General features: G+C 44.0%; 1 protein-coding gene across 1 annotated transcript in view; it reads left to right on the plus strand.

The window, feature by feature from the left end:
• LOC147424576 (putative protein phosphatase 2C 4) overlaps nt 1-22,211 on the plus strand; it is a 43,447-nt gene extending 21,236 nt beyond the window's left edge. The window contains exon 4 of the mRNA XM_086500634.1: nt 21,850-22,211. Within this exon, the coding sequence (XP_086356760.1) occupies nt 21,850-21,965 (116 nt within the window). The 3' untranslated portion in view covers nt 21,966-22,211. The remainder of the gene's footprint in view (nt 1-21,849) is intronic.
• Nucleotides 22,212-22,948: the final 737 nt, after the last annotated feature.

A 22,948-nucleotide genomic window follows, 5' to 3' on the forward strand; every position in this document is an offset into this window, starting at 1 on the left:
AGCAATTTCTCTGCATGCTGTTGCTAATTGGACTATTTTCTTATTTTTAATGATTAATCTCTTTTTTAGGATATTTTATTATGTGCACTAAGAACTGTTAAAAGATTGTAGCTACAGGAACTGCCATCAAGAACGGACAACTCTGATGTGTCATTTGATGGGTGACGGTAAACATCGCGAAGGAGTTTCCGTAAGTTCGGTGGAAAGGGCCGGGTTACGAGTGCCCCTGATGCGTCACGAGTGCATCAGTAAGGGGGCATCCCGTAGGCTAAGGAGGAAATCCGAACTGAGTAAGAAAATACGCGTAAGAACGCAAGCACAAGAATAAAGATGGGTTCAATGAAGCTTTTTATGAAAAGCAGGAACAGTCGCGGGAGGGCAGATGTTTTCCCGCGAGGAGTCTGTGTCTGCATTGCATCTGTGTCGTGTCCTGCACCCGGGGACGCCTGGAATGTGTCCGTGTAGCATTGTTTTCACTAACTGAGTGAGTTTTTAAAGTTTGAACAGGTTCACACTTTATTTTATTAAAGTGGCCGGTCACTTTTAAGTGACCAGGCTTTTATTAATAAAATAAAGCAAGCAAGGCTCTTAAAAAAAAGCCAGCGCTAAAACCTACGCAGGGGGGGCTGATTTGTGATCTCTCTCTCTCTCTCTAGAAAGCGCCAGCTTCAGCGATTTTCTCTCTCCTCTCTCTAGGAGCGCCCAGTTCTGCTTTTGGCTACTTTTCCCGCCAGGTGCCAGACCCTATAAAAGGGTAGCCAGCGTTTCAGTTTCGGAGAGCCGGAAGCAGCAGAAAAACACTAGCGCTGGGATTCTGGAGTAGAGGCTGGCGACGGAACTTGCAAGTGTTCGCGTGACGACTGAGTACGGAGGTCGATCCTCCGAGCAAGGAGCGACAGGTATAAGGTATTGATACGCATTGAAAATTGTGGCTTCATGTGGTTTGTTTTGCAGGAATCTCCCGTCTTACGGGAAGGCCCTTCACGAGAAGTACGGCTTCACGCCTAAGTCCCTTACGGGAAAGTACGGCTTCGCGCCTAAGTCCCTTACGGGAAGGACGGCCTTGTGCCCAAGCCCTTTACGGGAAAGCACGACCCTCGGGTCTAAGATTATAGAACAGAGGGGTTTCCTCGGGTTCTCGTGCTTGTATAAGAATTCTCCCTGAATAAAAGAATACTCTTAACGGGGGGGACCAGCCCATCTTCTGGTCCCCAATACTGTGTCGATCTTCTCCCTTCTCTCCCTTTTGCAAAGTATATCATTTTTCAGATTTCTAAGTGCTCGTGTACTCTCCCGTTTTGTGACAGTGGTATCAGAGCTCGGATTCCTCTCTTTCTCTGCAAAGGAGGACGATTCCGGGAAGAATGGGAAGAACCATGTCGAGCCAAGGGAGAAGCGTTGAAGAGGAGCTTCAACAAGTGCAAGCTCAGCTAGCGGATTTGCAACAAATCTTACTGTTGCCAGACGTCCAAAAGCTTTTGGGCGGAATGAAGAAAATGAATGGAACTGATGCAGCCAAGCATCCAGACAACACTGTTGGCGTGAGACCACAGAAGGCAAGAGAAGAAGAACGTGCCGAGGTGCACAAAGGATCTTCGGATCGGAATGAATGGCCTACTTCAAGGAAAGGCCAGGAAAAAGCGCGCTCTCTGCTAGATGAGAGCAAGGACATCTCTATCTCATCTCCATCTTACTCTCCTGATTATACTTCTACTTCTCAATCTTCTCGCAAGAAGAAGGAAGCCGCTACTACCACTACCCTACATCAATCTAAAGATAAGCCTCGATTCAAGAAGCATGGTCGCAAGTCTCATCATCGCATGAGAGTCTTCAAATCGGGCGACAAGGACATCAAGTTCGAAACCTACAACGGACGGAGAGATATCTCCAAAGCATTGTCCTTCATCAGGCAGTTTGAAGTCGCCTTTACCAATGGGCACTTCATAGAAAGATCCAAATTGCGCCATGTGGGGATGCACCTCAAGGAAACGGCAAGTAATTGGTGGTTAGCCAAGATTTTGGAAGGTTTTCAGGCCAGAACTTGGGAGAGATTCAAATCTGAATTTTATGAACAGTTTCCCGCCTGACTTCGAGCAGGACATACGGAAGGAATGGGACTGGCTCGCCCAGAAGGAACATGAGAGAGTAACGACCTATGTGGACAAGTATTGGTCGGTTCTTTTGAAGGTCACTCCATGAAGATTGCCGACGAGGAAAAGAAACGAAAGTTCGAAGCGGGTCTCCAACCGCAGCTTCGAAAGAGTATGAAAGTGTATCTGCATGACACTCTTCAGATGATGATGGAGTCAGCAATCATTGCTGAGGATTTGCACTCAACTGGGACGCCCAGAAAAATGGAGCATAGCACTTACCATGCGAGACAAAGAGGGGTCTACGATGACCAAGGGGGCCAAGGAAGAAAACGTCCTCCATCTAGGGACTATGATCATTCTAAGAAGCCAGAGGGCAATGGCAAGCGAACTAAGTATCTCTCTCCTACTCAACTTCAAACCTTCAGAGAGGAAGGAAGATGCTTCTACTGTGGCGAGAAAGGACATATGAAACCGGATTGCCCGTTAAAGCAGCAACGGCAAGAACACGCCCCTACGAGGCAAGATAAAACAAGGAAGGAACCCGCTCCACCAAGCTCGAAATCTATTCCAGATGTTCAAGGAAACACAGAAACGGAGAAAGGGAAGCGTCAGCTTCTGAAGGGCTGGGGGTCTTTGAACAACCAGCGAGTACTGATTCTTTATGATCCAAGATCCACGGATAACTTCATCTCCCTGGATACTGCAGAACGTTTGTGCCTCACACCGGCTCAGCTTGGCACACCGGTTATATCCGGATCGGCATTCGAGGGGTTGACAACCAATGCAACTCCCGTGTAAGGACAGCTCAATCTTCGGATTGGCGAGTACAAGGACCGCGAATCATTTTTGATGGCACCCATCGAGGGATGTGATATCATCTTGGGTATGCCATGGCACTTCCATGTGACACCTGTCCCCGATTATGTGGAAAAGACCCTCACTTTTGATCACGGGGGTAAGAAAATAAAGATTCATGCTGATGCAGGAGATTGGCAGTTCCCAATTGTAAGCTATTTCTCCATTAAGAAAGAAATGAAGAAGTGTGTTTCGGCTTACTTGATTTTTGCACGTGAGAAGGATAAAACTAGTGGGGATTCACTCTCTAGTTTGGAAATTAAGCGTTTTCAATTTATTGAAAAGTACAAAGATTGTTTCACGGAAACACTCCCTGATGAACTACCTCTGGTACGCCCGGAAGATCACCGCATAGATCTCATACCGGGTAGCTCGCCTCCCAATCAACCCCCTTATCGGGTGAGTCTTGCTCAGCAAGAGGAAATTTTGAAGCAAGTCAACGAGCTTCTAGAGAAAGGGTTAGTACGGCCAAGTACTTCACCCTACTGCTCTCCAATTCTATTGGTGCAGAAGAAAGATGGCACGTTTCGAATGTGCATAGACTATAGGTCTTTAAACAAGATCACGGTCAAGAATCGCTTTCCGATCCCTCGGATTGATGATATACTTGATAAGTTGCAGGGTGCAAGTGTCTTTAGTCGCATAGACTTAAAGAGTGGGTATCATCAGATATGGATCGCCCCTGAGGATGTCCATAAGACTGCTTTCCGCACAACCTTTGGACTACATGAACTTTTGGTAATGCCTTTCGGCTTGACCAATGCTCCTGCGACGTTCAATCGCATGATGGACCGCATTTTCAGCCCGTATCGAGCTTTTAGAGGAGTACTCTTTGACCACATACTCATCTTCTCTAAGTCAGAAGAGGAACATCGGAAGCACTTGGATTTAGTGTTTCAAGAGTTGCGAAAGCATGAGTTGCATGTGAATGCAAAGAAGAGCGAGTTCTTTCTCTCAGAGATACACTATCTCGGCCATATAGTCTCTCACAATCAAGTGAGTATGGATCCTGCCAAGATCCGAGTGGTAGAAGATTGGCCTATTCCCACTACGGTACATGATGTACGTAGCTTTCTGGGATTATGTTCATATTATCGAAGGTTTGTCCGAGGATTTGCTCATGTAGCAGGACCACTTCATGATTTGACAAAGAAGAAGATTCCTTTCAGATGGGGATCGAGACAACAAGGAGCTTTTGATCGGCTCAAGTACTTGCTAAGCCATGGACCTATTTTGATAGTGCCTGACTCAAGGAAACCATTTGAGGTTCACTGCGATGCTTCAGGCGATTGCATCGGAGCAGTGTTAAACCAAGAAGGCCATGCAATGGCATACGAAAGCATACGGCTTAAGGATGCAGAGTTGCATGCATCAATCTATGAAAAGGAACTCACGGCTGTGATTCACGTCTTATCCAACTGGAAGCACTATCTTCTAGGAGCGGATTTTGTGATCAAGACTGATCACCAGAGTTTGCGGTATTTTCTTACGCAAAGGAAACTATCTGAGAAGCAGATGAGATGGGCAAACTTTTTGTCTATATTTCACTTCCAGATCCTTCACACGGCTGGGAGTAAGAATGTGGTCGCAGACGCATTGTCTAGGCGGCCAAGGGTGAACGCTATCACTTCGGTGTATCACCAAGAATTAGAAGCACTACCGGATTTGTATCCAAATGACCCAGATTTTTCCACCAGTTGGAGAAAGCTACATCGTGGAGAGAATGAGTTTCCCTATTCCATTCGGGACGGGTATCTATACCACCATCGGGCCATATGTGTGGCGGAACCATTAAGAAAGAAGATCATGGATGAAGCACATGCTTCGCCTTATGCGGGACATCGGGGTATTCTCCCTACGACCTTAGCAATGGAAAGATATTTCTTTTGGCCTAACCTTAAAGCTGACATTGATAAGTATGTCAGGGAATGTTTGGTTTGCCAAAAAGTGAAGTATGATCGGCATAAGACGTCTGGGTTGCTACAACCATTGCCTGTGCCTAATGAACCTTGGGAAAGTATTGCCATGGACTTCATCATGGACCTCCCTAGAACTCAGACTGGAAATGACGCGATCTGGACCATTGTGGACAGGTTTAGCAAGCAAGCACACTTTATGCCAGTCAAGAAAACGATCAAAGCAGATCATATGGCATGGTCTTTCTAGCACAGATCTTTAAGCATCATGGAATGCCTAAGTCTATTGTGAGCGATCGAGATCCTCGCATGACAGGAAATTTTTGGCGTGCCTTGATGGATAATCTTGGTACAAAGCTGAATTTTTCATCTGCCTACCATCCTCAAACGGACGGGCAAAGTGAGATAGCCAATTCCACAGTATTGGATATGTTAAAAGCTTATGTGTCAGACCGGCAATTTGACTGGGAGAAATATTTGCCTCTTGTCGAGTATTCGTATAACAATACCATACACTCGTCGACGGGGAAAGCACCTTTTGAGATTCTCTATGGTAAGCCTTTGCTTCCACCCATCCTTTTAACTAAGGATAAGATCTTTGCAGCGGATGAATTTGTCCGAGATTTGGACACAGCCTACGGGCAAGTTAGGAGAGCTATTCTACGCTCTCAGGAAAAGCATAAGAAAGCTGCGGACAAGCACAGAAGGAATCTAGACTTAACAGTTGGACAATTAGTCTTACTCAAGTTTGAGAAGGCAAGACTTAAGAAACAAGCGTCTCATAAGGGGAAGGTGGTAAAACTTTCTACCCGCTACTATGGGCCGTTTAAGATCACTGAGCAAGTGAATGATGTCACTTTCCGATTAGAGCTACCGCCTAATTGGAAGATCCATAATGCTTTCCATGTCAGTTTACTCCGGCCGTATGTGGGACCGCCTTCGAGCCAGCCTAGTGCTGAGGAATCTCCTGAGGTTGAGGAAACAGAAGAAATACTCCAACCGGAGCAGATAGTAAGTCATCAGGAGCGGCCTCTCAAATCCGGAAAGATAACACGGAAGTATTTGGTTAAGTTTAAGAACTATTCGAATCTAGATGCTCAGTGGATGACGCAGGAGGAATTAGCAGCTTATCCCGAGATACTGGAGGTATATGTCCAAGCACTACAGTTGAGGTCAACTGTTTAGAAGCCAGAGGGATGTTGCTAATTGGACTATTTTCTTATTTTTAATGATTAATCTCTTTTTTAGGATATTTTATTATGTGCACTAAGAACTGTTAAAAGATTGTAGCTACAAGAACAACCATCAAGAACGGACAACTCTGATGTGTCATTTGATGGGTGACGGTAAACATCGTGAAGGAGTTTCCGTAAGTTCGGTGGAAAGGGCCGGGTTACGAGTGCCCCTGATGCGTCACATGATGGGTGACGGGTGCATCAGTAAGAAGGCATCCCGTAGGCTAAGGAGGAAATCCGAACTGAGTAAGAAAATACGCGTAAGAACGCAAGCACAAGAATAAAGATGGGTTCAATGAAGCTTTTTACGAAAAGCAGGAACAGTCGCGGGAGGACAGATGTTTTCCCGCGAGGAGTCTGTGTCTGCATTGCATCTGTGTCGTGTCCTGCACCCGGGGACGCCTTGAATGTGTCCGTGTAGCATTGTTTTCACTAACTGAGTGAGTTTTTAAAGTTTGAATAGGTTCACACTTTATTTTATTAAAGTGGCCGGTCACTTTTAAGTGACCAGGCTTTTATTAATAAAATAAAACAAGCAAGGCTCTTAAAAAAAAGCCAGCACTAAAACCTACGCAGGGGGGGCTGATTTGCGATCTCTCTCTCTCTCTCTCTCTCTCTCTCTCCTCTCTCTAGAAAGTGCCAACTTCAGCGATTTTCTCTCTCCTCTCTCTAGGAGCGCCCAGTTCTGCTTTTGGCTGCTATTCTCGCCGGGTGCCAGACCCTATAAAAGGGTAGCTAGCGTTTCAGTTTCGGAGAGCCGGAAGCAGTAGAAAAACACTAGCGCTGGGATTTTGGAGTAGAGGCTGGCGACGGAACTTGCAAGTGTTCGCGTGACGACTGAGTACGGAGGTCGATCCTCCGAGCAAGGAGCGACAGGTATAAGGTATTGATACGCATTGAGAATTGTTGCTTCATGTGGTTTGTTTTGCAGGAATCTCCCGTCTTACGGGAAGGCCCTTCACAAGAAGTACAGCTTCACGCCTAAGTCCCTTACGGGAAAGTACGGCTTCGCGCCTAAGTCCCTTATGGGAAGGACGGCCTTGTGCCCAAGCCCTTTACGGGAAAGCACGACCCTCGGGTCTAAGATCACAGAACGGAGGGGTTTCCTCGGGTTCTTGTGCTTGTATAAGAATTCTCCCTGAATAAAAGAATACTCTTAACGGGGGGGGGGGACCAGCCCATCTTCTGGTCCCCAATACTGTGTCGATCTTCTCCCTTCTCTCCCTTTTGCAAAGTATATCATTTTTCAGATTTCTAAGTGCTCGTGTACGCTCCCGTTTTGTGACACATGCCGTCCACCTCAAAAAATAAACCCCTCATGCCATATTTTGATTGGCCAAAGCCGCTATGGTCATGGGGACAAATTTTCTCCCCTTGGACCCTGCCTTAACGACAGTGCCAATAAAGAGCTTTTTGAATTTCAACCATTTAACTGGAGCTTCCTTCCTCAGAAGAAGAGTGGACCACCATGTTTGAGCATTTCCTTTGAAAAAAGATGTAGCCCTTCTAATCTTGGAGTGCTCTGAGTAATGCCCTCTAGAGAAAGCTATGTCAAACTGTTGAATGAAGGGCAAAGCATCTCGGAAACGAGAAAAGGATTGAAATTTAATTGACTGTCCACCTTCTTTGAATTCTTTTACTTTCTTGATTTTGTCTTCGAGAAAGTCATATTGGTTGGCTTTGTAAAAATGCTTCCTCTTTGCATAAAACATGTGGTCGTCGGAGTCTGAACTGTTTGAGGATGACTCCTCTGTAGAACTCTTAGAAACTGGGTGAAATCTGGGCTTCTTTCCCTGATCTTACCCTTTCCGAACTTTTGCTTTTTGCTTCGCTTTTTGCCTTTTCTGTCTTCGTCGCTCGAGTTAGAAGAGCTAGAAGAATTGTCAGAAGAAAAGAAGAAGAAGAAGAACTGGGTAGTCCTTCAAATTGTACACGCTTCTTTTGCTTTCTTGCCGATGCAAAAGAAGAATGACGACCAAAATAACCCGTGAAGTCAGTCCCTTTCTTGTGCTTTTTCTCTTGCTTTTTGCATTTGTTGTATGCGACCAAAAGTCGGTTGATCTGTGTCTGAACCACCTCTTGTAATTCTTGCTCTGTAAACATCCTCGGAGAAGAAGGTTTCTTGATTGCCTTTTAGATGGGTGGTTCTGTGGCTTTCTGCCACTGGGTGTGCACTTCTGCGATGGATTGCTGAGACAAAAAAATTGCAAATTTCGGATCCTCCACAATTTTAATCATCTGTTTTGTGCACTTTTCAACTTGCTGTCGACGTTCCATCTCTTCAAGTTCGTACTGAGTAGGCCGAGGTGGCCCGTACTCTTCCTCTGTTTGATCATTAAAATCTTCTTCGTGACTCCTCCCGCATTGGCAGATGCAGAAGAAGTCGACTGAGTCTTGTTGGAATCCATAAGTGTCGCGAGAAAAGGATCGGATTTCCCGGTAGCAGAGAAATCGACTGCGCTCTAATACCACTATAACAAACTTGGACACCCCAAGTCAAGATTCTACCGTGACACAACAAAGATTTACTTCAAAACAGTTCACAAAGACGACATGGCCCGACGTAGTTCCATGCCTAGAGGTATTGGGCCCAAAGACTGGTGCCCCTTTCAGTATTTCTTTTTATATTAATCTGTGTTCAAAGTACAAAGAGGGCCCACGGGTGCTCATTCTCAGACTCTGCGTCTAGATGCTTTGAGTAATGAGCCCCAAAGGCCACTTATAAAGATTACACAGGGTTGCTAAAAGCAGAGCCCCCAAAAGCTTCAAACTCCAAAAGCAATAAGTTTCCAAAAGCAATTGGTTGTCCAAAACTATCAAAAGCTATCAGTGTAATTTCCAGCCAGTCAGTACAGCAATTAGCGCGAATTGCGGAGATCCGTACAATTAGCGTTATCTGCAGAATTTCGCACGCCAACCACGTCAGCAGCCGCTTGCTTTATTTATTTTGTGTCGCCGAGGTCTCCTCATCACTTGGCTATAAGTTGGAACAACTTTTAGGGTTGCCGAGTCACCAGTTTGTGAGACGCCACAAGTGAGATACAATATCTGACATAAGCAACGAGAGGCGAGAGCGAGGCCAGTGCAACAGCGGCAAGTAAAACTGAACATATGCCATCATGATACTTTGGACACTACGAAGTTGAACATGTAACGGCCATGTGGACAGTTACCAGTAGTGCAATTTTACATTCAATCGTTGCATGACCCAGTCGACTTGTTGGGTATTAGTTACCTACCAGCCAATAGGATATCCCAAGTGTTTGACCACCGCATGCGGTTCAAGAATTTCGCCAGGCCACAAAAGGCTTTCAAACAGTTTCATGCTTTTGTTACCACACAAAGGGAGCTTAAATTGAAAGCAATTAGAACGGATAATGGGGGAGAGTATGTCTCTAATGAGTTCAACAAGTTCTGTGAGATGCATGGCATTAAGAGGGAGTTGACGGCTCCTTATAACCTTGCATCAATTGGCGTGGTTGAACGATATAATCGCACACTTTGTGAGAGAGCTATTGATTTCTCGCTTGGAGTGTCCAAGCCTGTAACAGACTCTCTGCTTGAGAGTAGCCGTGGATTCAAAAAGTTGAATTGAGAAGTAGCATAAGAGGTTTAATTTATAATATTAGAAGGGATAGAATTATGAGAAGGGGTGTCGAAGTCGACGATGTGGGAGCGTAGAGCAATGGGGAGAATACATGAGAGAGAGAGAGAGAGAGAGAGAGAGAGAGAGAGAGAGAGAGAGAGAGAGAGAGAGAGAGAGAGAGAGAGAGAGAGAGAATTTGCTGAATCAAACAATTGGGTAATGAATTAGTTATTATACAATGGGGGCTAGGGGTTGCTTATATACTAGCCTGGGGGCCCTTAAGTACCCTCCTCAGTAAATTGCGCTACCCAAGACTTTGACAAACAAGTAAATTAAATACCTAAAGCCAAAATAAACATTGGGATCGCATTGGGCTGTTCACTTGAGATGCTATAACCTTAACACCCTATTTGCAGCTTATAGTGAACATATGTAGGAAAATCAAGTTGATGTAGAAGCTACCATGGACACATCAACATGTGTACACTCCACTTGATACACCTTAGCTATTCTTCCACCAACTTTTTACATGAGTGAATTGTGAACACATCACATTCTATCTTTCGTAGACAATGAACTTTTGGAACCCATCCTGTTTATAATCCGGCCAACAACAATGGATTGGTGCACACATCCATAGTGTTTTGTATACATCGCGTTGGTTCCTTGCCAGATGCCTTGATTCCTGACCCACGGTTCAAACAACGATAACTTGGAACTCCAACACATGGGTTGTAATATTCTAGCTACAGCTACATATAATATGAAAATGATTGTTGTGCGCACTCAATGAGTTTATGAACTTATGAATTTATTGGTACCAATTAATTATTTAAAATGAAATGGGTAAATTTTTCAAGTGTAATCCGGGAATCTATCTGTGTCTGGATAGTATGATAAGTAGAGGAGTAGCCGGATGCAGTGCAGAACAGATCATAACAAGCGCATGAATAAGATGGTGTCCCTAGCAGGCTCAAAGCAGTCATAATAAAATATTTTCACTGTGGTCACCCATGCAAGTGGCCAACCGGACACAGTGTAAATACGTCCCGGTGGGAGTAGTCAGGCTTAGTCGATAGAAGCACGAAAACGGCCGAGCTAATTATGATCCAGTTCGGTCAAGAAACCGGGTTTTTATGCTTGTTTTTAAGTGAAAGGTTTAAAACCTTTAAAAATTAGTGGCCAAGCAGTTTGAATGCGGCCAAAGTTATTAAAGTATTAGAAAAAGAACTCCCAATGTGAGATTTAGAACTCCAGCACTGACAATTCTACGAGAAAATTTTCTCTCTGGCACCATTTGGTAGACAAAAACTGTTGCTAAATTGGCTTTATCTGACAGAAAAATAATTCTAAATGAATTATTGGATTTATAAGTGAGAGGGTTTTCTCGCTTGGAACAACATGAGAAATAATTCTAAATGAATTATTGGAATTTTAAGTGAGGGTTTTTCTCACTGGAGACATCCGAGTACAGAGTATTCCTAGTGCGTCATTCAAAGTAATGACGGGAGTACTGAGAACGGGAATATCTGTAAGGCCACCAGGAACGGGTACTTCTGAAGCGTCACATCGGATGGGTGACAGGGAGCATCGGAAAGAAGTATCCGACCATCCGGGAACGGACATCTCTGATGCGTCATAGGATGGGTGACATAGAGCATCGTGAAGGAGATTGTACCCTAAGTTCGGTTGGAAAGGACTAGGTGATGGGTATTCTTGATGCGTCACAAGGTGGGTGACAGGTGTATTGGAAAGGGAATATCCATAGTCAGGAGGAAATTCCGAATTGTGTTGGTATTGTGCACAAGGAAAAGCAAGCACTTGAATGAAGATGGGTTCAGAGGAAACTTTGAGGAAAAACAGATGCTTTCTGAGAAAGCGGGATAAGCAGATGCTTTCCCGCGAGGAAGTCTATGTCTGTATTGCAATTGTGCGTGTGATTGTATCCAGGGACTCCTGGGAAGTGCAGTGAAAGCATTGTTTTTAACTTATAAGGTTTTATTGAGTTTTTGGGCAGATTCAGACTATTTTTAAAACACGCCAGCCGCCCATTTAATAAGTGGGCAGCCATCTGATGAATAAGGCAACAGATCAGCCAACGTTTTCTCTCTCTCTTTTTCTGGCAGAACAACGGAAAAAAAATTGAAAATTTTTTATTTTGAAAAAAAAAAAAAAAAACGGCCGCGATCTCTACGCGAGCAGCTATTCGTGCCCGTTGTTGGGAGCTATAAAAGCATCACATGCCCTCACTCAGAGGGGAGGATTAGTTTTTGCAAGAAGGAGATGCTGCTGCAGAGTTCACCCACAAAGAAGACGTTTGCCGGTGATACCCATGGCTGCCCCAAGTGTACCCAATTTCGCCAAGACCCAGTGCGCGAGTTCCCTTGCGAAGAAGTGCCTACGGAGCGTGTTTCCATCGCGACATGCTGCTGTTTTTCTCTGTTTTCAGCCCATAAATGTCGTAGACGGGGCTGATTTATGAGAAGGAACCCGAGAACACACCTCTTTTGTGTGTAGGATTTGAAGAGAGGATTTTCTATGTAGAGGTCTCTTCCGAGGAATTGCTTTTCGAGAACAGAGTTGCGTTTTGAGCGTCGAGACTTTGAAGGTAACGATTTTCATGTTATGATCTCTGAGTATTTGATTGCAGGTGTACTTCCTCTTCGTGAGGGAGTAGGAGTGGAGGAAGGCATGAGCCTCTGCAGAAGAAAAGCGCTCTGAGGAACTAGAGCCAGATCAGCCCAAGGGTTTTGTACCCGAGTTTGGGAAGTAGATCCACGGATCAGAGAGAGGTAGTCTCTCAAGTTTGTGATCCGGAAGTTGGGATTCCCAAGTAAGGACTTCGTGTCTGGGAAAGTAGAGTTGTTCTACGGGACGAGGACTCTGGAAACAGAGTTGGAAAAGAGAGTTGCAGGGATGTCATGCCCTGAGTCTGGAAGGTGAGATCCAGAGGCGAGAACCTTGGTTTCAAGGATTTGGAATAAGGAACGGAAGTTCCTTGGAATAGGGTTTTGTCCTAGGAATCGGAAGCCGAGGCTTCCGGGAACCATCAAGTCTTATTCTAGAACGAACGTGGTAATACTTTCTGTTCAAGTGCTTGTATAGACTTCTCCTCAGTAATAAAGATACTATTACGGGGGGGACCAGCCCATCTTTTGGTCCCCAGTACTGTGTCGATCTTCTCACTCTCTATCTACTTCTCTCTATATCCTTTGGCTTCAGTAATGAGTGATAAAGTCTCTTTATCTGAATGTATTTTATATTGTTATGCGCTCCCGTTTGTGACAAAAACCCGGTGCTAGGTATAAAAGGACGTAGCGCTACAAATTGGACACTCTCTGCAGCAGTTTTCACCCACGCAGATGCTCTCCTCTTTCCGCTCTCAGTTCAGCCCTCTCTCTCTCTCTCTCTCTGTGTGTGTGTGTGTGTGTGTGTGTGTGTGTGTGTGCTGCGGGTCCAGGAAGAGAGCGTAGAGGCCACGAAGCGCGCAGGAGCAGTGTAGGGCATCCCACTGAGCTTGTGTGCGTCCGTGCGGGGGAATAGACGCACTCAAACAACCCAGAACCGGTTGTCCACACAAATTTCAGCACTCCGACTACCTCCAGTAGTAGAATTCAGCCAAGAAGAACTCATGCGGGTACTCCCTACGCTAGCAGATACCAACAGAATCATTTCCCGCATAGGAAATCTCAGTATGAACCCGAATTAGCCATTCACAACTGTAGGTATAAAAATTTCAGCCAATAGGCTTATGAATTTATGAATAGTATCTGGGATACGAGCAGCGTATGCTGTTTCTATTTATGTGCTTGTAATTGTTCAAAATAAATAAGAAATCTCCTTAAAGGGGGGTGACCAACCCCTTCTGGTCCCAGTGCTGTGTCCGTCTTCTGCATCATACCCTCTTTATCTTCATGTGTGTAATCTCATATGAAGAAGGTTGATTAATTTGAAAGTATTAAGTGCACGCTTCCGTTTCTGTGACAGCGGTATCAGATCAAGGTCCTCTCGATTTCTTTTTTAAGGAGAGACGGTCCTTGGCAGAACAATACCCGTCATGATTGCGCCATGTTAGCATGTATCTGAAAGACACAGCTAGTAATTGGTGGCTTACCACAATTATAGAAAAACGCAAACCCAAAGACTGGGAGGAGTTCAAAAGGGAGTTTTATTATGCTCAGTTCCTTCCTCCCGACTTTGCCGATGATGTGAAGAGAATGGGATTGGCTCTCCCAAAGAGAGCATGAAGCTGTGTCTGACTACGTCGACAAATTTTGGCGGTCCTCCTTAAAGTTACTCCGTTCATGAAAGTTTCTGATGAAGAGAAGATGTGCAAGTTTGAAGTTGGACTCTAGCCAGTACTTCAGAAAAGTATGAAACTTTATCCCTTAAACACTCTTCAAATTATCATGCAATCCGCCCTGATAGTTGGTAACTTGTATTCGAAAGGAACTTCTCGTAAACATGAGTTTAGTACCTTTCATGGAAAGCAGAAGGTTCTCACTACTGAGGCAGAAATCTCCACTCGAAAGCGGCCTTCAGATCAGCCCAAAGGCCGAGAAAGAAGCGAGAGGGAGCAAAGAAAAGTAAATTCTTCACTCCCTCTCGATTGAAGGCGTATATGGAAGAGGACAAATGTTTCTATTGTGGCGAGAAAGGCACAAGAAACCAGATTGCCCACAACTTAAGAAAGATTATCCTCTTCATGCATCAAATTTTGTACTTGACGTACAAGCCAACACCAAGAAGGAGAAAGGAAAAAGACAGCTACTCAAAGGGTGGGGCAGCTTGAATGGGCAAAGAGTATTGATCCTGTTTGATCCAGGGTTAACCGACAACTTCATCTCATTGGATACCTCAGAGTCTCTTGGTCTCACTCCGGAGAGATTGGGAACTCCAATTAGTTCAGGATCAACCTTTGAAGACTTGACTACGAATTCCACTCCTAGCCAAGGATAGTTGAATCTGAAAATCAAAAAGTACTATGATCAAGAGTCTTTCCTAGTTGCCCCTATACAAGGATGAGATGTCATCTTGAGTATGCCCTTGCATTACAAAATCCATCCTATCCACCAAGAAGGAGAAAGGAAAAAGACAGCTACTCAAAGGGTGGGGCAGCTTGAATGGGCAAAGAGTATTGATCCTGTTTGATCCAGGGTTAACCGACAACTTCATCTCATTGGATACCTCAGAGTCTCTTGGTCTCACTCCGGAGAGATTGGGAACTCCAATTAGTTCAGGATCAACCTTTGAAGACTTGACTACGAATTCCACTCCTAGCCAAGGATAGTTGAATCTGAAAATCAAAAAGTACTATGATCAAGAGTCTTTCCTAGTTGCCCCTATACAAGGATGAGATGTCATCTTGAGTATGCCCTTGCATTACAAAATCCATCCTATCCGAGACTATATAAGCAAGAAACTGTTCTTTTCTTTAAAGGGCAACAATATGATGATGCAAGTGCTAGTAATTGGCCTATTCCTTTGGTCAGTCACATCACTGTTAAAAGAGAAATAAAGAAGTGTCTTTTTGCTTACTTGGCAGTATAAAGATTGTTTTACTGACACCCTTTCAGATGACTTACCTTTTGAGAGACGAGAAGATCATCGTATCGATATAATTCTGGGTACCTCACCTCCAAATCAGCCACCCTACCGGGTTAGTCTATTGCAACAAGAAGCAATCCTTAAATAAGTAAATGAACTTCTCGAGAAGGGTCTTGTTCGACCTAGCACTTCTCCCTATTGTTCACCAGTTTTGCTTGTGCAAAAGAAAGACCACACATTTTGCACGTGCATCGATTATCGTTCTCTAAAGAAGATTACGATTAAGAATAGATTTCCGATTCTCGGAATCAATGATATCTTAGACAAGCTACAAGGGGCACAAATTTTCAGCCGCATAGATCTTAAAAACGGTATCACCATATTTGTATTGCCTTGAAGACATACATAAGACTGCATTCCGAACAACTTTCGGATTGTATGAGTTTCTAGTAATGCCTTACTAACGCTCCAACAACTTTCAATCGAATGATGGACCGAATTTTTCGTCCTCATCGACAGTTCATAGGAATCTTCTTTGACGACATTCTAGTCTTCTCTCACTCAGAGGAGGAACACAAATGATATCTACAGACTGTGATCAAAGAATTGCAACAACATAAACTCCAAGTTAATGCTAAGAAGAGTGAATTTTTTTTGACAGAGACTCACTATCTGGGACACATTGTCTCCCATAATCAAGTACGTATGGACCCAACAAAGATTTAAGCTATTTCAAACTAGTCATAGCCTGCTTCGTTTCATGATGTCCGAAGTTTCCTTGGCCTCTATTCCTACAATAGACGCTTTATACGCCATTTTGCTCATATAGCTGTACCTCTCCATGATGTCACAAAGAAAAATATATCTTTTATATGGGGGGCTAAACAAAAGGAAGCTTTTGAAAAGCTCAAGTACCTTCTCACCCATGGAGCCATCCTCATTGTATGTGATCTTCGGACAATCATTTGAAGTACATTGTAATGCTTTAGGCGATTGCATTGGCTCAGTTCTCAATCAAGAAGGCCACACAATAGCTTATGAAAGTAGACGACTTCGTGATGCAGAGCTTCATGCTTCCATCTATGAGAAGGACCTCATGGTAGTCATCCATGCTCTCTCAGTCTGGAAACACTACCTTTTGGGAGTATATTTTACGATCAAGATAGATCATCAAAGTTTTTGATACTTTCTCTCTCAAAAAAAGTTGTGTGAGAAACAAATACGATGGGCCAATTTTCTTTCAATGTTTCACTACCAAATTCTGCACACTTCTGGAAGTAAGAATGTGGTTGCAGATGCTCTTTTCTTGAGGGACCGAAGGTAATGTCATCACAAGTATACATCGCCAAGAATTGGAATCTCTACCCGAGATGTACCCTGACGACCCCGATTTCGGTGAAATTTGACAACTACCAACTGGCAGTGAAATTTTTTCCTACTCTATTAAAGATAGTTACCTTTATTTTCATCAAGCTCTTTGTGTGGCACGTCCACTTAGAACAAAGGTAATGGATGAAGCACATGCTTCTCCTTACGCAAGACATTGAGGTATAATGTCCACGACACATACCTTGGCCAACACTACGAGTTGACATAGATAAATATGTCAGAGAATGTGTACCATGCCAAAAAGCTAAGTATGTTCGCCATAAAACTCCTGGCTTACTTTAGCCCCTACCAGTACCTTAAGTACCAATTGCCATGGAGTTTATTATGGATTTGACACGAACCCCGAATGGAAATGATGCATTCTGGACTATCATAGACAGATTCAGTAAGCAAGCCCATTTCATTTCAGTAAGAAAAACCACAAAGCTGATCACATGGCCAAGATATCTTTGACCCATCTGGCAAGCCCACAGTTCTAGAGCACTACGTCTCAGATAACCAATGAGAATGGGAGAAATATCTACCTCTCGCAAAATTTGCCTATAATAACACTGCACATTCCTCTACAGGACAAGCTCCTTGAGGTAATTAATGGCAAACGACATCTTCCCCCAATCCTTCTTGCCAAGGATAAGATATTCGCAGTCGATGAATTTGTTCAGGATCTAGATACCGCTTATACTCAAGTGAAGCGTTCTATCCTTAGATCTCAAGAAAAGCATAAGAAAGCAATAGATAAACACGTCGTGATCTCAAGCTAATTGAAGGACAATTTGTTCTTCTCAAATTTGATAAAGCGTGACTTAAGAAATAGGCCAATCAGAAAGGGAAAGTTGTTAAACTTTCTAACAGATATAATGGCCCGGTTAACACTACAAAATAGATAAATGACGTAGCATTTAGATTGGATCTTCCAGAGAATTGGTAATGCTTTTCACATGAGCCTTCTATGACATTTCGTTGGCGAGCCTCTTGTAGCACCAGTTACAAAAGATCAAGGTGGAATCCGTACGTACGTACCTTACGATTCCGTACGGTACAATCGTACGGTACGATACAGTACGACATTTTTTTTTTTTGGGGGTGTTTTTTTTGTTTTTGTTTTTGTTTTTTTTTGGGGCCATTTTCTCCACGGACCACTTGCGCTAGAGGCGCTTTGAGATTGGGATAATAGGGTGAAAGGGAGAGAGCCTTGGGCTTTTTTAATCGACCAGGATTACAAAAGACTCTCTTTTGAAAGGTCTGTGAACTTAAATTTAGTGTAATTTTCTTTTTTTACAAATGGTACGTACCTATCACGTACCTAAAGGTTGGTTCAGTACGGAAGTACGTTCCCTACGTACCTAAATCTTACCGTACACTACGTACCTTTCCACCTTGCAAAAGATCCTCCTGAGGTAGATGAAACTGAAGAAATACTTCTTCTCGAATAGACCACACACCATCAAGAGCGCCAACTAAAGTTTGGATAATTCATCATAAGTACTTAGTAAAGTTTAAGAATTACTTTCCTCTAGATGCTCAGTGGATGACGGAATCAGAGTTGCAATCTTTCTCCGGCATCCTGCAGAAGCATCATGAAGCCTTACAGTTGAGGACAATTGTTTAGAAGCCAGAGGGATGTAATATTTTAGCTACGGCTACATATAATATGAAAATGATTTTTGTGCACAAAATGAATTTATGAACTCATGAATTTATTGGTACCAATTAATTAATTAAATTAGAACGCTTAAATTTTTCCAGTGTAATCCGGGAATTTATCCGTGTTTGGATAGTATGATAAGTAGAGGAGTAGCCAGACGCAGTGCAGAACAGATGAAAACAAGCGCATGAATAAGATGGTGTCCCTAGTGGACTTAGAAAAGTCATAATCAAATATTTTCACTGTGGTGTGGGTGCCCACACAAGTGGCCGGCCGGACTTAAATACGTCCCGGTGGGAGCTGACAGTCTGAGTCGGCAGAGGCATGAAAACGGTTGAGCTAATTATGCTCCAGTTGGGCCCGAATAGGAAGAAAATGCAAAAGGTTGTCCATTAGGGTTTCAAAACGCTGGTGTTGGAGGCTACAAAAAAGCTAGGCTTTTGAGGGCTTATCTTAACGCCATCCCACACCGCAGCAGGAGCAGTCCTTCGTCTGTTCCTCTTCTTCGTGGCTTCTCTTCACTGCTAGCACTTCTCCCCTTGTGACCAATGAGTACATAGCTCTGATACCATGTGAAAGTCGACGATGCGGAAGCGTAGAGCAATGGGGAGAATACATGAGAGAGAGAGAGAGAGAGAGAGAGAGAGAGAGAGAGAGAGAGAGAGAGAGAGAGAGAGTTTATTGAACCAACCAAGTGGGCAATGAATTAGTAATCCTACAATGGGGGCTAGGTGTTGCTTACATACTAGTGTGGGGGCCCTTAAGTACCCCCCCTCAGTAAATTGCCCTACCCAAGACTTTGACAAATAAGTAAAATAAATACCTAAAGCCAAAATAAACATTGAAATGCATTGGGCTATTCACTTGAGATGCTATGACTTTAGTAGGGGGGACATGAGAATTTTGTTGATGGATAGCATGAGTAATAGGAGGATATATACTGAGTAGATAATGGGAAATTGACTCCATTTGAATTGAGTCGTTGTTACAACCAATCGTAGCAGTCGTTGAACTACATATTAAGCATGTGTTAACCTCCGGTTGTTGAGTAGGGAGGTGACATGTCATAAGTGTGGTGAACCAGGACACACCTAGTGGAATTGCCCGAAGAAGTCAGTATTGTTACACATCATGCGGTTTTCACACACTTTGTTCCCCTACCTTCATCTACATGAGATACACTCCAATTTTCAAAGACTTGTCAAAGGAAAGCACTCTTGCCGTATTTTTTCTCAGCACGAGGCTCATGCATTTGCTGCTACTTCCTGGACAGAGCCTAGAGGACCTATCCAGGATGGTGTGACAGACAAGCAAAAGGTTGTACATCGTTGTGATACTTGATCACAAGACACATGTATGTTGGTTTCTTGCATTGAGAGCATACTATGGGGCAGGTTGGCTCGACTCGTTCCAAGAGGAGGAGTGGCTGATCTTCCTATAAACTACAGCTATTGATGACATTCCCACACGACATGGTGTATAGGCAGTGGAGCTCTAGGTCTGTACGGATGACATTGGATTCCAGGACTTGGCGGTTGTGAGCTCTGATTTGTCCATCGGTGGACATGATTGTCTATCAGATATCTTGGTGCCCAATGAAATTCTCTTGAGAGGTGGTGTACTTGGAGTGCTTAATTGGACTTCTCATGTTTCTTCTTCACTCTTGGGGCCCTCTAGATTCTTGGTCTTGTTGCGAACCAGGATAGATCTAGTGAGTGAGGGCTTCTTTGTGGCTGTGCTTGGCCTCATGAGGCTCTGCTAGACTCTAGGGTTATTGGGGAGTCACCAGATTTTGCATAGAAACATGGGAATGTGGAACGACCCCCTAGGGCCAGGGGACGGCCGTATTGGAACAGTGAACAGGGATGGTTGGGGACGGGCGGGTAGTGGCCGGTTTTGGCAGGATCGCAGCCAAGCATCCCGGGGACGCCGTTCTGAATGGCTTGGCTGTCAGGAATGGGCAGGGAACGGCCAAGTCACATGACCATTTGAAATGGTCCACTTTTGGAATTAGCCATTTGGGGGACTATTTTCACCATGCTGTTAGGGAGAGTTTTGGCCCTTAGGGCACATTGGGGCCTCCACCTCATTGCTCAAACCTCAAGATTCAAGCCTTGAACTGTCAAGACTCTTTAAGTGAAAATGCCCAAGAGCCTCTACACTCTCAATCCTCAAGTGCTTGGTTCCCTCTCTACTCTCGTCTCTCTCATTGTTCAAGGCTCTCCACTCTTTCATTGCTCAAGCACTTCCGGAGCTTGATGTGCAATTGTGGCAAAGTGCCCCCCCCCCCCCCCCCCCCCCCTCCCTCCCTAGTTAGGCTTTAGCCTTTTCTGCCTCTTTGTCATTTTGATTCCTTCAGGCATGTACTCATTTACTTGTATTCACCATCATACATCAATGTTTTTTTGGCGTATTTTGCTAGTATGATTTTGTTTCTTGTCTATTTTGGTGCAATTCTTAGCTCTATGTGACATACGTGCAGCTCAAAAAAAATTAAAATATTCCCTAACTTTCGCTGTCGTGACCCGACCCCGACCCGACCCGTTCTCCGTTCCCATTCCCTGACCCATCTTTCTATGAGATTTTGTTTTGTATGGCCACTCTTTTTATGCCTTTGACCCTTCATGTTCCACTTTGTTGGGTCATGGGGTGGTTTTGCTGGGTCGGTTAAATTTGTAGCTCCGCAACGTGGAGGAGGGGGGCGCCCCAACTTTGGCAGATTGTGTAGAGCACTTGTGTCTCTCTCGTCACCATAGACTGCCCTGTAGGGCTTGTCCACATTCTCACCCCCCCCCCCCCCCCCCCCCAAAAAAAAAGAAAAACCCGGTGCTCTCACGTCACTACACCTTCCATTGCAAGTGTTGCCAATTTGCTTTGACTAGGACCAACACCTTCTCTTGCAAGACCACCTTTTCATCAAGCATTGTGGTGCGCATCTTGTCATAGTCCAGCAGTGACATATATATATATATATATATATATATATATATATATATATATATATATATATATATATATATATATGCAAATATATGTATGTGTGTGTGTGTGTGTGTGTGTATGTCTGTGTACTTTGCGCTGCCTGCACCCCGTTACATATTATGCGGATGTGTTGCAAGGTTTCCTTGTCTCCATGCAGTATCGGCTTGGGAGCCTGCCACCACTCCTCAAATCACTTTGCAACAAGAGCTGGACTTAGAATTTGCTGCCTATCCACCCTTGACAGCATAGACTCCGGAGTTTGAAGTGGGCCCAGAGTCTATGATGTGCGCGCGTGCGCGCGCACACACACACACACACACACACACACACACACACACACACACCCCTACCCACACGCCATCAATATTTTCAATTTCCTTCCTTTTTATGCTGAGTTGAACTCTTAGTTTGAATTAGGCAGTGGCTGAAAATTGTTCCTTCTGTGTAGCAGTAAGAGTAATGTGTACTGCCCATTATCCTCGCCGAAGTGTTGGGATTAACTTAAGCTTTGTGTTGGGCTATTGCTTGCTCAATAAGCATTTGGTATGGGTCTCTCTAAATCAGCAGGTACTCATAGTTTATGTGTTGTTTTCTTGTGAAGGCATGGATTTTCATGAGCTTTTGGACATCCCTCAAGGGGACAGGCGAAAGTATCACGATGATGTGTCAGTGATGGTGATATCGTTAGAAGGCAAAGTGTGGAAATCTTCAAGCTGAAGCGTAGATGATGAGATCAGATCTCTTATTTCATTCAAAGGGGCATGTTTTGCATGCTTTGCCCACTGCAATTCATTTTTGAAGTAAAATAAAGAGTTTTTATTGTTGAGAGAACCTTGCCCAAGTTCTTTGCTGGACATGGAACGCTCCCCAAAATCTTGGCAAGTGTAATGATTTATGGGAACTTGAGCCACTCGTATAACATACAAGCAATGCAAGGAGTCTCTATTACATGCTTTCTCAAAATGGTGCAATTATAAATCGCAGGGTGCACTTTTGAGTGTGTTGAGTGGTGATGTTGTACACTTGCATCATATACTCTCTCTCTCTCTCTCTCCTCCCAATTCCCTCTTGAGAATAGCAGGACTAGAGTTCAAGACTCGTTGAATAGATCTTTGAGGTCTCTACGACAATTCTCTCTCTCTCTCTCTCTCTCTCTCTCATGGGCGTATTGATGGATGGCGAGGCATGGACAGGCCACTTATCTCCATGATATCTAGGACGATCAGCCACAGTTCCGCATGAGTTTATTAGAGCAGAGGCAGCCGCACCCCCACTAGTAGTAGAGGCGCTCACGAGATCAATATGTTTCTTACATAGCCTATGGGAGCTACCTCGGGAGCGTTAGGCACGGCTTGCGCTACAGTTCTCTCAAAAGCTCACAACTCAGGGCAGGGACACACATCATGTTGGTATGCGGGTGGAAGCATGTTAATATGTCATGCTTTTTCATGTCCCGGACAATGTTAACTAGCACAATTTTGACATATGCTAACTAGTACAATAACTTGAGCTACATTTCCAAGATCTATGACGTATGATATATCAATAGAAAGCACTTGAAACAAGGAATCCAAATGTACAACCTCCGACAAATTTTGATATTATTTGTAAAAAATTTACAAGACGTCCAACTTTTCGAAGATGTGAAATTGCTAACTAGCACAAAAAGCGCGACAGGTTAATATGGTTCAGGAAACGTT

The sequence above is a fragment of the Adiantum capillus-veneris genome, chromosome 25 (assembly GCF_014529385.1).
Source record: "Adiantum capillus-veneris isolate H3 chromosome 25, ASM1452938v2, whole genome shotgun sequence".
In the NCBI taxonomy this organism is placed as follows: domain Eukaryota; kingdom Viridiplantae; phylum Streptophyta; class Polypodiopsida; order Polypodiales; family Pteridaceae; genus Adiantum; species Adiantum capillus-veneris.